General features: G+C 61.7%; 1 protein-coding gene across 1 annotated transcript in view; it reads left to right on the forward strand.

The window, feature by feature from the left end:
* The window catches only part of SHISAL1 (shisa like 1), a 75,262-nt gene that overhangs the window by 38,473 nt on the left and 23,139 nt on the right, over positions 1 to 13,650 (forward strand). The window contains exon 4 of the mRNA XM_087448567.1: positions 3,744 to 4,061. Within this exon, the coding sequence (XP_087304693.1) occupies positions 3,744 to 4,061 (318 nt within the window). The remainder of the gene's footprint in view (positions 1 to 3,743; positions 4,062 to 13,650) is intronic.

The raw sequence follows: 13,650 nt of genomic DNA on the forward strand, positions 1-13,650 counted from the left end.
GCATCCCGGTCGCTGCCTCCTGCAGCGTGGTCTCCCTGCAGGGGGGGCGGGAGTCAGCGAAGGCAGCCCCTCCTGCAGGTGCCTTTCCCGCTCTGAGCCGGTGGGGCAGTGGGATCACCCCACCACCCCCGTCCCCCCAAATGCCAATTAGAGTGAGCCGGCTGCAGACGCCTGCCGGCCCGGAGTGCCCATGCGCGCGAGGACAATGACACACTGATTTGCAGGATGCTCTTGGGGGGCTGGAACCCGTTCTCAATTCCTGGTAGATGGTGAGCCAGGACAAGTGGGCTCGCCAAGCAGAGGCGGGGACCCCTCCCTGCACGTCTGTCCTAGGCTTGACCTTGCGATGTCCCCAAGGTCCAGCACACTCTGAGGTCAGATGGACGTTGGTCCACCTCCCAGTGTGGCCCCTTTCCGGCTGTGAGCCCTGGGCCAGGGACTTGGCCTCTCTGGGCCTCATTTCCTCGTCTGTCGATTGGAGAGACGGCTCCTAACTCATGGTCTTGTTGCAAAGATCCAGAAACACCGGGCACTGGCATGCTGTGATTGCCAGTGTTACTAGTAACTGTTAGTGACTGTGCACAGAGAAGACAGAATCCAGTGAGGAAGTGATTGACATCAAGGCCGCCATCGTCACCGGCTCACCACAAGCACTCAATGTGTGTTAGCTTAAGTAACATCAGCAGCAGCCCTGTGCTGAGCGATGGGCATGCAAAGATGAGTTGGACTCCGACCCTGGCCTCAAGGAGCTCTGATCTCGAGGTGCAGACAGTCCTACAAAACAGCAAAGACAGCACAGTGTATTCTGGGAACCCCAGTGGCTTTGGGAGCTCAGCGGAGGGGTTGGACTCAACACAGGACATCAAGGAAGGCTTCCTGGAGGAGGTGATAGCTGCACTAAGACGTGGGGGCAGGGCCAGCTGGGTGTGCAGGAGGTAGGGAGTGAGTTCCAGGCAGAGGAACAGCATAGACAAAGGCCTGGAGACAGCTTGTCTGCCCCGAGGACCTGGGTGGCACCTGTCCAAGGCAGTACAGTGCAGTGGTTAGGAATGTGTGCTCTGGAGCAAGACTGCTGGGTTCAAATCCTGGCTCTGCCACCTAACAGCTGTGAGATCTTAGACAAGTCTCTTAGTTCCTCTGAGCCTCAGGTTTCCATCTGTAAAATGGGGGTGATGCAATAATCCTTCCTTCCGTGTTTGTTTTGCACATTGCAGGGGCTAACGCGTGAAGTGTTTAGAGCGACGCACGGCTGCTGCTTGCATTACTGTTATTACTTCTCAGTCCTAATGGTCCCAGGCCCGGCCATGGTCCAGCCACCACTCCCGGCTGGCGTCATGGTCTCCCTCTCTGCCAGCAGCATCTGCAAACAGCTGCCCCTGCCCCTGTCCCCGCTCCCCTCCCTTAGCCCCCGCGGCTGCTGCCATGGGAACCAGCGAGGAAAAGCCTGATGCTTGGATCCTCTTCGTGGGGGTGCAGGGGAGACTGGAGAGGGGGTGCTGGGAGGGCAGGCGCTCTGGGGACTGGAGCCAGGCCCTCCTCCTCTGTCCACGTGGCCGTCCACCCCAGGACTCCTGCCTCAGCACGCCGGACAGGGCTGCCGGCCTCTGTTCCCTGGCAGGAATTCCACGTCCAATGTCTCCAGGCCCCAAAATGAGGCAGCTGGGGGCCTGGCTGTCAGTCATTCACACCTCAGTGTGAACAAGCCCCTGAGCCTGCTGCAGGCCTCAGGCAGGTGGGGGCCGGGGGTGGGGCCGCAGGAGGGAGCAGGGGCGGCCGTGATGCAGAATTGTCGGGTTACTCATTCCGCAAGCAGATGTGAAGCCCCAAGCACCTGCTGGCGACTGCTCCGCGCTAAGTGCTGGGGACATGCAGGGGGTCCCCCAGGGAGGGGAGGGGAGGCATTCCAGGCAGATGGCACGCATGAGCCGCAGTGAGCATCCCCGGCTGAGGGAGCCGGAGGGGGCTGGGGGAACCGGAGGGGGCAGCCCCCATCTCGCTGCAGAGGCCAAGGCTGGGCCGGGGGTGGACCGAGCCGGAGGGTCCAGAGTCTGGAGACTGAGACTGAGAGGGGTTTCACATCAGCTCCTCCAGGCCCAGAGACAGGCAGGGGCTCTCCCAGGCCACACAGCAAAGCCGGGCCACAGAGGAGCCAGCACCAGGCCTCCTGGCTCCGGGCCCGTGCTCCCCGGCTCCGGACAGGATCCAGAGGGAGCTGCTGTGGGGATCCAGGACACCAGGGGCCCCGTCTGGCGAGAGCCAGGGCGGGTCCCTCCCTGTGGGGTGTGGGGCGGCGAGGCTGGCCACCGGCCTTCTCAGCATGGCGCCTCCCCGTCGCCACCCGCCAGCACACACCCACCTGAACAGATGCCCGCAGCAGGGAGCAGACGGAGGCGGCGGGCGAGTGATTAATAAATCCGTCCTTTAAACAGCCACGGTCCCTGGCGAGCCTGTTCGGGGCCCAGCAGCCTCGGCTGCGGTGGCAAGACCAGGAATCCCCCCTTCCTGGCCCCGGGGGAGGCTCAGACCCTGGCTGGGCAGGAGGATATACACGGACCCCAACAGCACGGCCCCGGGGGGCGGAGGCTGGGTCTGAGGGGCACTCAGGCCAGAGGAGGCCTGACCCAGCCGGGTAGGAGGGGCAGCCGGTCCTGAAGGCTTCCTGGGGGAGGCAGTCTCCAAGAGGCAGTGGCAGGAGTCAGGCAGAGGAGGAAGGAGACGGGAAACAGAAAGGGTTGGCCAGGCAGAAGGCACAGTCTGTGCAAAGGCCCGGTGTTGGAGTGAGCGGGGCGTGCTCCTCGGTGAAGAGACAGGTTGGCTCGGGACCAGGCTCCACAAAGGGGCTGTGAGCATTTGCAGCTGAAAACGCGCCATCATTTCTGCTTCTGGAGTGTGGAGCAGCCCTGGGTGGAGAACCGTTGGGTATCGAATAAGAGAAGGATGTTGGGCCTGAGACTCCCAGCCCCACAGTGTGGTGGTGCCTGGTGAAGAGGACCGAGGGGCTGGGGACAGAGGGAGGGTCTGAAAGGCATGTGGCTGGTGGGACAGCGGGGACCAGTGATGCTGCGTGGGGTGCAGGGCGGGCAGCTGATGCCCTGTTTCCTGGGCTTCTGAGAGAGGGAGCAGGCTGGGAGGGAGCTGGCCGGGGTCGGGGGACATCGGCTGAGTTGCACGCTGCACATGGGGGTGTGAGACAGCCCCATGTGGGTGCTGTGGAGCAGGGGGGTTACGGCTCCGGAACTTGGGTGGGTTCGTCCTGAGACAGCAGACTTCCTGCGTCTGCCCTGGGCCCAGTAAGACAGGGGGAGCTGGCGGGGAGGGGAGGAGACAGTGAGGGGGGCCGGGAGAGCGTCCCAGGTGCCAGGTGAAGGGAGGGGCCACGGCATCATGGGAGCCCCGAATGCCCAGCTGAGACTTTCTTCCAGAGGGCCAGCAGTGTGGGGCCTGCTGGATCCCGGCCCAAGGACTTGGGGTCCTGGGGCAGATGCTCAGGAGGGGCAGGGCCCTGGGCAGTGGAGTCCAGGGATCTGGGAGGAGGCAGACGGGCAGGAGGAGGAGAGGAGGTGGAGAGTGGGCTCGAGGAGAGGGAGCCAAGACTCCCCACCCCAGAGGGGCTCGCCACCCCTCCTCTCCGGGACCCCGAAATAGCTCCCGTCCCACGTTCCCTAATGAGCCCCACTGATTAACTCCAGCCCGAGCGGGTCGCTGCCGTCTCCCCTCTCAGCCTCTCTCTCCTTTCTCCCCAGCAATTACACCGCCCTGCTGGGAGTGTGGATCTATGGCTTCTTCGTGCTGATGCTGCTGGCCCTGGATCTTTTGTATTACTCGGCAATGAACTACGACGTTTGCAAGGTCTACCTGGCGCGGTGGGGCATCCACGGACGCTGGATGAAGCAGGACCCCCGGCGGTGGGGGAACCCTGCCCGGGCCCCCCAGCGGGGGCAGCAGGCCCCGCAGCCCCAGCCTCCCCCCGGCCCCCTGCCGCAAGCCCCCCAGGCTGTGCACACACTGCAGGGAGACACCCACAGCCCACCACTGGTGACCTTCCAGAGTTCATCTGCCTGGTGAGTGGTTGCGATCGAGGCCCAGGCCGCCCTGGGTCACTTGTCTTTGATGAGCTTGGAAAATACTAGATCTTTATTGCTGCTGTGTTTGGCTCGTCGATGACCTGATTATTTGCTTATCTTATTTGCCAAGATTTGAAGTTGCCCATGGTAACAATGTATGCCTGGGCAGGAAAGTCAAAATGAGAGGTGGAAATGAGCTTGGAAGCAAAGCTTGCAAGTATATTGCATGTAGCCTGGTGTAGAAGTTTTTGCCAGAGAGCATTAAATGGAGTTGTGAGTTTCCTGGCTGCCAAGGCAAAAGGGGAAATTAGATGGCTTTCCAAGTTGTCACAGTCTGGTCAAAGGAAACAAATCAGTCTGTCAGGGGCTGGGGGAGAAGCTTTTTCGGCATGAAGCTAGAAAATATGCATATTATTGGGTTCCATCGTGCACACACATTGAATCACAGAAAAGCGTATGAGGTGATACAGGCAGGCTGCCCAGGGGAAGGGAAGGAAGCCGGCAAGGGAAGTGAGGTCTCAGGCGGTTGGCCTTGTAGGGTGGCTGCCCCAGCAGAGCCCAGTTACCCTGCCCAAGGGGCGTGTTCAGGTCTGACATCTTCTACGCTACTCTCCTTTCTGTCCAGTCCCAGTCTGGTGGGATGTGGGAATAATCTAACCGGGGGGTCCCTGGGCGGGGCAGAGTTGGAAGGAGAGAGCAGGGTCTGTGCACTTTGGAGCAGGAACCCACTGTGCCAGCACCGAGGACAGGAATCGGCCCGGGGCAGGAGCCAGGCTGAGCGCAGATGCCCACATCAAGGGGCTGGGTGTGGGTTCAGACGCTCTGTGGGGCTGAGCTGCAGCCACCGGCACGCAGGGCGTGGGGCGCATCATCCCCGGACGTCACGACACAGAGCCCAGGCTGTGAGATCAGGTGCAGAAACCTGCAACTCAGCGATCACTGCCAAGTCCAGGAGCATCACAGGCGACCTCCCCGCTCTTAATCTCCAGTCTTCGTGAAGGATGGAGAGTCAGAATGCACTCCCCACCCCGGGGTGTCCTGAGGATTAACGTAAACCCCCAGCACTTCGTAGGTGCTCAGTTAACCATTGCTGCTTCCCGATGCAGGTGCAGCCAAGCCAGTTAACGATCGCCTAAATGGCTAACAGATAGTGACCTCTTCAATAATGAATGACTTAAATAATTCATAAGATACACTCACATCAGCTTAAGCTTATTGATCGGATAATCGCCCCATCTATCACATAGGAGACAAAGATAGCCTGGCTCAGCTCAGTTTGACAAACATCGACTGAGCAGGTCCCCCCCGGGGCGGGGGGCCCAGGCCGGGCTCCCGTGATGCAGAGGGGGTGGGTGGAGACGAGGCTGGTCTCCACCCTGAGGAGTGAGGGAGAGACACAAGCCCACCCCAAGCACAGACAATGGTCCGCCCCGATCCTGGGGTTTCCTGAGATGTGGATCTCTTGCAGCAGCCACACTTGGGTGTCAGAATCATTTCCCGGGTCTCATCCGGACCCCACTGTCCAGGAGTGGGGTGCCTGAGGGACCTCAGTTTGAGAATCATTATAGCCAAGCTTCTTGAGAGCTGAGAATCCACCGTTTAAACGATGGCGTGTCCTTCCTCTCTCCCCCGTTTGGAATCTCGTACCTCCCTGTGCACTTGGCAAGATGGCCGTGTGAGCCCGCCTCCCGCGGTTGCTGCCGTCCTGCCTTCAGCCTGCACTGGAAAGAGAGTTGGTCTATTTCCCGAGTCACGGAGGGCCGGTTCCAACAGTTCTCCCTTGCTGTCAACCCCTGTCTGTCTCCACACTGCACACATTGTGCGCCTCCTGTGTGCTGGGTGCCGTGCTGTGCAGTCGGATGGATTCAAGGTTGTCAGCTGCGGAGGGGAAGAGCTGCCGCGGCTGCGGGGTTGTGCGTAGAGTCCATGTTCACGGTGTCCCAACGAGAGGCAGCTCGCCATCCGGGGGCTCTGCCGTCTAAATGGGGAGACGTTTCGTTTTGGAGCTCAGAGCCCCTCTGTGTCCCCCTGGTTCTCGTACGTGTGGACTCAGAACCATGTTTGCGTGACCACGTGAGCGTTTATTCAGAAACCATCGTCAGAAACCTACAAGGACGGGACGCGGGAGAGGGCGTTCACGTGGCACCTCCCTGTTCCCGTTCTGCCCTCGGTGTGACCTTGGTCGCTCAGTGTGACCTTGGGTGAGGGCTTCCTGCTTGGCTTCCGTTTTGCCAACCGAGGGGAGAGGGGATGGGCTTTAAGAGCAGAGCAGACCTTCTGCTCGCTGGGCCTCCTGGCGGGTGCCCGTGGCCCTAGCAACATCTATTGAGCGCTTGCTGTATTCCAGACTCTGTGTTTGCATCTAATTGTCCCTGCAACCCCAAGGACTGGGTGCTGGACGCGTGGAGAGGTGAAGTAGCTTTCCCCAGGTCGCTGGCCGGGAGGTGATGGAGCTGGAGCGAGCAGTCCGGCTCTCGAGTCCCCGCCCCCTGCCGCTTGCTCCTGGCTCCCAAGCAGCCCACACGGCTGTGTGCTGGGCGCTGGGGACAGAGAGACAAGTGGGGCACACGAAGACACGAGTAAACCACCTCACTATGACTCGACACAGCCTGGGGCCACAGGAGGAATGAGGGCACAGCCAGGGCAGAGCCGAGCTCTGTGGTTAGATAAGGCTTCCTGTGGGAGCGGAGGGGAGGTGGGGGGAGCCGTCCAGCCGAGGCCGTGGGGTCTGCGACCACGTGGTGGGTGTGGTCACAGGGGTGTCGCAAGTGTCATGGGGGCGTGGCTGGAGAGGCGGCTGGGGCAGGGGCAGGCTTCGTTTCCAAATTGTCGCCGTGCGTCCTCCAACGCCCACGTGCCAGCCACTGAGAGCGCCTCCTCAGCGTCCCCGAGTGCAGCCCCTTGAGCACGGACCCCATCAACTGCGCCTCTGCCCCTTCACCTCCAGGGACCCCCACGGCCCCACTCAGCCGGGCAGCCCTGCCCTCCCCTCCCCACCTCTCTCTGTCTCTCTGTCTCTGTCTCTCTGTGTCTCTCTGTCTCTGTCTCTCTGTCTCTCTGTCTCTGTCTCTCTGTCTCTGTCTCTCTCTTTCTCTCTCTCTCTCAGCCTTGCACCTCCTCGGGCTGCTCTCTCCCCTCCCTCGTCCCTTCCCGCCCAGAGGGCCTGTTTCTCCCCTTCTTCTCCTGCAACCTGATGTGGTCTCTCCTTCCCCCAAACCTCTGGGCCTCCCTGGGGACCCCAGCCACCTCGTCCCTTGGTTCAGAGCTTTCTGTGACCTTGGTTGATTGCCTCTCTGGCCCTCCCTGCCCTCCCTGCTGAGCCCGCCTCTCCCCACAGCTGAGACCACCAGGCAGCCCTCCCAGGTCACAGAGTCCTGCCAGAGCTGGGCCCTCACCTCTGGCAGGACCGCCACTGCCCGGGCTTCTGACTGTCACCCGACTCGACCCTCGGCCTCTCGTGGCCTAGCCTCAATGTGGCATCAACGAAACACTGCTGGGCAGCCAAACGGTCACCACGAGCATGTCACAGCCCGACAGTCACGTCAGGAAATGGCAGGGCCGGGGGTACAAACCTGGGAGCTCGTTAATGCTCATTAAATGACTTGAAAAGCCGTGTGGCAGCCGCTCCCCAGTGTCTCTCTCTCTCACTTTCTCCTGTCGTCTCCAGGACTCCTCAGCCCTTGTGGCCTCTCCTTCCCCTCCCCCGTCCAGCTCTGTCATGTGGACAACCCCAGCTTCTCCAGCCCCTGAGGCTCCTGCACTCTTGGCCCCCTGGCAGTGCTCCTTGCCAGGGGCAGGAGCTCCGGCAGACCTGGGCTCTTCCTCTCAGAAGAGGGGGCAGAGGAGGAAGGAGAGGGTCCACGTGCCCACTCCCCACCTGGGTTCCTGGAGGCCCCATCACTCGGTTCACACCTCCTCTGGGGTCCCCGCAGGCCTGTTCTGAGCCCTTATTGGGGACGGGGGGACTCTGAAGTCAAGATCCAGCCCCGGAGCACTCCAGGGGAGACTGAGGCAGGAGGACAGGGCGGGTGGAGACAGAGGGGAGCTGGGAGGGCGCGGGCAGCTGTGCTGGAGTCAGAGCTGCCCCAGGCTCTCAGGACGCCCCTGCCCCCGGCCGCAGCAGGGCTCATCACAGGCATCCTGGAGGGGGGCTCAGGGCGCTGTACTGCCCGCTCCAGGCAGGGAGGGCCTGGGGCCGGGGGCAGACGCTGGGGCTGGGAGGCCAGGCAGTGGACGGGGTGACCCTCGGCCCCCTCAGCCGAGCCTGAGATGGGCTGGGCACCCAGCAGGGCTCAGCAGATGCTCAGAAAGCCACCGAGGAGGCTGTGGGTGCTGCTCCTCGCACCCTCCTCCAGACGGCCAGCACTGCTGCGCTCAGTGGCAGGCGCTCAGGCACAGAGACACAGACGGGAGCAAGAGTGGGGGCCGGGGAGGAGAGGGAGGTAGCCGTTGCCAAGTGTCCGCCATGTACCAGCACCTGTCGCCAGCCCTGTCAGCAGGGTTCGCACTGACCGGATCACGCAGCGATCGCTCTTATGAAGTGGGTATTTTCAGTGTTATCGTCACTGTCGGTGTTATTGGAAGCCGCACATCTGGTTGGGCTCCCGTCAGACGGCTTGGGTTCATGGGCTGCCTGTGCCACTTGCCGGCTGTGTGACCTCGGCAGGTCATTTCACCGCCCGTGCCTCAGTTTCCCCATGTGAATACCAGGGGTCGTAATCATCATGAGAATTAAATGGGACGGACAGTCTTCGTAAAGGCTCGGCCTGGTGCCTGGCCCCCGCGTGTTGGTGGTTCTTCTGGTCGTTTCACAGGTGGGTAAATAAACGTGGTGGGGTCCTGCCCTTCCAGGGAGGACGGGGAAGGCGGAAGCAGCGTTCATGAGCGCCCCTCGCAGGCCAGCCACGTGCCACTTGTTTTATCACCCGTCTGCCCCATGGGGTCTGGGTTTTGAGCCCCATTTTCAGATGTGGAACCTGGGGGGCTCAGAGAAGTTCCTTGATTTGCCCGGGTCACCCAGCAGAGGGGAGACTGAGGCAGGGCTCCATCCCTGGGCTGTGTGGCTCTGGGGCTGGCACCCCACAGCCAGTGGTCCCTCTGCCGGGGAGCCGCACCCACGGGCAGAGGGATGAGCCTCCTGTCAGAATCCCCCGGGTGGTGCGTGGGGCTGAGGCAGCCCCCCAGCTGCCACTTAAAAAGCACTATGGGAGGCCCCGCAGCAGTGGCGCATCTCCGCACAGCGCCCACCTCTGTGTCCCCGCAGACACACACTCCGTCCACCTCCATCACCGGAAATGTGCTTCCTTGCCGGCTGCCTGGTGGGCTCGGGCCCAGGTCGCATTGCCACGTGGACGGCGTTGGGGCGCCCCCACCCCGGACCTCACATCACTGGATCCCGGGTGGGGTGCGAGGGCTGGGGTGCAGCGCCTTCACGGAGAAACTGGCTTCCCCTTCCTTTAGTGTAGAACGGACTGGGGCTGCAAAGTTTTCCGCTGAAATTCCTCGGGCGCAGCCTCCCCTGGGGCCCCCCTCCCTGGCTCCTGTCCTTCTGAAAAGTGGGGACACGGTGCCGTCTTTTTCATGTAATAGTGGCTCCTTTGCACACTGACGTGCCCGTGGGGAGCTTTTCTGGCCACCTCGGCTGGCCGTGCTTGCACACTTGCGTGCTCAGGTCCCAGGGTGGCAGAATGGGCAGTTCCGGGCAATTCCGGGCTGTGTACTCGTCCTTTCCCCCTCCCTCCTCCTTCCTGCCCTCAAAGTCACCCTCCCACCTCCCTCCCTCCTCATCTCCCACCTCACCTTCCACTCAAGGCCTGGTCCCCATGCCCTTGCCAATTCACACCTCCCTGCTTTGGCACACAGTTCTCTTCCCAGAATGCTCTTCTTCCACCTCTCTCTGAGGAACTCCTATTCACCCTTCAAAACCTTCCCTGAGGTCAGAGGCCCTGGTCAGGCTTGGAGGCCTGGGTGGGGGTGGGGGATAGGGCAGTGACCGGAGGAGAGGAGGCTGCCCAGCCCCCGAGCTCTCTCAGTCTTTCAGAGCTCAGGGGAAAATTCCTGACTTGCCTGGAATGAGGGTTCTTTGTGTATCTCAAACTTTACTGGGCATTCAGTCTCCTGGGGTCTTGTTAGCTCTGCCCGTTCTGATGTGCATGGTCTGGGGTGAGCCTGGGATTCTGCGTTTATACACAAGCTCCTGGGGGATGCTGATGCTGCCAGCCTGGGGAGCACCCCTGAATGGTGAGGACAGGGTCATGGCCGTAGAGCTGGGAGCTCCTCTGCAAGGTGGAATCCCCGACTTCAGGGCCCAGATTGACAGAGAATCCCAGGGTCCTGGGGGCTGGCTCTGGAGTCCACAGGGGACACTGAGTGACCCAGCCCCCTTGGCAGGAGCAGAGCAGCTCTCCCTGGTCCACCGGGCCAGCCAGGAAAGCCCCCAGCCAGGGAGGGGCTGGGGTTCACAGGAGGTGTCACATCATTCGTGTAATTTGGAACCAAATCAAATCAGGCTCTGACCATCCCTGCGGTGCCTTTAGTGGTGGAGGGAGTGCCCAGCCCTCTGGAGGCCCCCCGGGCTGATGGGGCACGACAGGGAACAACCACAGTAACACGGAGCGCCCAGAGAACCCAGGAGAGCCCACCATGACCTGCAGGGCAGGGAGGAGTCAGGGTGTGCTTCCCGGAGGAGGAGGCAACGAGGAGCCAGGCCTGGGGAGGTGAGGGGAGGTCACCTGGTTGGAACAAAATGGAAAAGCCACTTTAGACAGAGGAAACAGCACGAGAAAAGACCACAGCAATGCTTGAAATCACGTGAGGTTTGCAGATTTCATGTGGCCTACAGGAGAAGGAGGCGCCCCTGATGTCGGGGCCTCTCTCGGCCCATCGGCCTCTGCCCACCGCGAGGCCCCTGCACCACCCTCCCTCACCTCCTTCCTCCCTCGCCCAGAACACCCTGTTGCTCTTTGCATAACTCGTTCGTGCCTCCCCCGTGGGGTCCCCGAGTTCACCGACCCCAGAACCTCCCTCCTGATGAGGCTCAGACACCACTGTCTTCCCGGCTCTGCGGCGAGTCCTCCGTGTGTGGTTTCTGTGGGGAGGACAGCAGCCAACAGCGAGCAATTCCAGAAAATCACAAGAAGGGAGAAGACCGAGTATCTTCTCCCCTTGGCATCACATCAAATACCAAGACTACGTCCATGATCGGAATTCAGGAGACAGTGACGGTCCCGAGCGGGGCTGGTGTTTCACATCCTCGAGGCTTCCAGCTGGATCAGGAAGCTCTGGCCCTGTCCCCTCCAATCCCTGTCCTCCCCGGCCGGGGCCCTGGCTTCCTCCCCCCAAGCCCAGTTTGCACGGGAAGCCCCCCCCCCCCCGCCCCGCTCTCTCTGTTCTCATCGTGTTCACACGGCTTTGCTGAAAGCCCAGGAGGGTGCTGTTCATCAGCTCGCCTCCACGACCACCGGGGACCGTGGGGGGCGGGGGTGGCAGAAAGGCCAGAACCAGAGGCCTCCCCTGCTGTGTGTCCTCGGATGAGTTGCTGGCCCTCTCTGAGTCTCAGTACCTCCCTGGACAAGGGTGATGAGAGGTGGAGGAGGGCGCACGAAGGGCCTGGCCCAGTGCTGAGCACCCAGTAGGGCAGGCGAGGCCGCTCAGGGAGCCGGGCTTCCCAGTGGAGAGGAAAGGGAGGCTTGGCCCGAGGCGGCACGCTTGGGTTTGGTGCTGGGAGCGAATTTAAAGTAACAGCCAACCCTTGAACACACGTGCAGCCGGCCCCGAGCCAGCACTCGGACAGGGAGCCCTGTGTTCCTGCTCCAAAGCAGAGGGCTTTGTCTGCTTGGTTCTCTGCCGTGTCCTCAGCTCTCAAACATTTATTCGACGAGTCCCCATTTTACAGACGAGGAAACCGAGGCAGAGAGGTTAGGTAACTGGTCCAGGGTCACCCAGCTGGTCACCAGCAGACCCAGCATTTGAACCCAGCCGTCTTCTCCAGCCACATGGAGGACTGCTCTGCTGTCAGGGCCGGGTCTTTAGCCTTGTCCGCTCAGCCAGGGAGCCGGACGGGGAAGGCAGGCGGGAGTCAGGAGACAGAGCGTGAGGGCCTCTGGATGCCCCTGGAGCCTTGGGCAGGAACCGGCTCCCTGCCGCAGGCTCCAGCCAGGGCAGGACCCAGGGCAGGGGAGGGCAGGGGCAGGGGCCAGGAGGAGGATGGGGTCTAGGGTCCAATTCTGGTCCAGAGAGGAGCAGGGATGGGAGCCGATGTTCCCCACGCCTGTCCTGGGCGAGGCCCTGAGCCCGGTGCCTGGACACGTGGGCAGGCTGACTCAGGTACAGACGATGGCAGTGAGCAATCAGCTGTGATGGGAGGCAGCCCAGAGGGGACACCTGTGCAGCGTGAGCATCAGAGAGAGCTTCCTGGAGGAGGTGATGGCTGGAATGATCTTACGGATGAGTAGGAGTTAGGCAAAAAAATAGAGGGGGAGGGTCTTCCTGGTAGGAGGAACAGCATGTGCAAAGGCCTGGGTGAGGGCTTCAAGCACGGGGCGTCTCCACGGGGAGAGCTGTACAGGAACTGAGTGCATCTCAGGGTTCTTTGCTCTCATAGAACAGTCAGATTCTTTTCCTGCTGAAATCCCTATACTGATAGTATTCCACAAGAGGCCGGAAATGCCCCCCAGAAAGTCTCCCGGGGCTCAGGGCCCTCTCTCTTCTGCTCTTCCCTGCCCCGAGGACCACTATAAGCCCGGACAGAGACCCCAACCCGGCCCTCGGTGCTTAGGGCACACTGGTCCCCAGGGTCCGGAAGAAAGGACCAGGCTGGTCCAGGGTGACGTGTCTGTGCTGGTGATTTTCCTGCTCGTACCGACGAGTCAAGTGCTACTGAGCAGAGGGGCAGGGCGGACGGATGACGGTCTGGAGGGAAAGCCCGGGCAGTGCAGGGTCCGAACCCCACGTCCGCCCTCCCTAGCCGTGTGCCCGGGCAGCTCCTAAGACAGCCCCCCTCCCGCCCCGAAGGCTCAGGGCTCCTGGAAGGGTGAGGCCTGGTGCAGAGGCCCGGAGCGGCGGCCTGATTGCGTCTCCGTTATTGTGTCCCTGTTTTAGCTGCTTCCTCCGCCGCAGCCCCCACCCAGGAGCAGTCACGGTTTTCTTTCTCTTTATTCCTAATTTTCATCATAAGGGCCAGCCTCGCTGGAGGACACGGGAAGAGTGGACACCAAGTGGCCACATCCCTGACGCAGCCCAGTGTCCCCACAGCCCCTCCCGTCGTCTGCGCATTGTTTACTGTAGAGTTGTCACCACCCGCACATAAAATCATGTGTCTTGGTTTTTTAACTCGACGTTATGTCCCGGCGAGCGTCTGCATTGTCGAGAAGTTCTCATAACCTCCGCTTTAATGGCTGCGGTAATTGTCCCTCGAGAGATGATGGTCCGTCACTCGGTGACCCACGTCCCCATCCGGGGGCATCTGGTTTTCCACCCGCGACGCTTCTCCTTCCACCTCTCAGAGCATCACTCTGCTTGTGCCCCGGGGCCCTCAGCCTCCAGGGCCAGAGGGTTTCCAGATGTCAGCGTTGAAGTCCCTCCCCGT

Source organism: Ceratotherium simum, chromosome 25, assembly GCF_057802395.1.
Source record: "Ceratotherium simum simum isolate JZ-2026a chromosome 25, ASM5780239v1, whole genome shotgun sequence".
Lineage (NCBI taxonomy): Eukaryota > Metazoa > Chordata > Mammalia > Perissodactyla > Rhinocerotidae > Ceratotherium > Ceratotherium simum.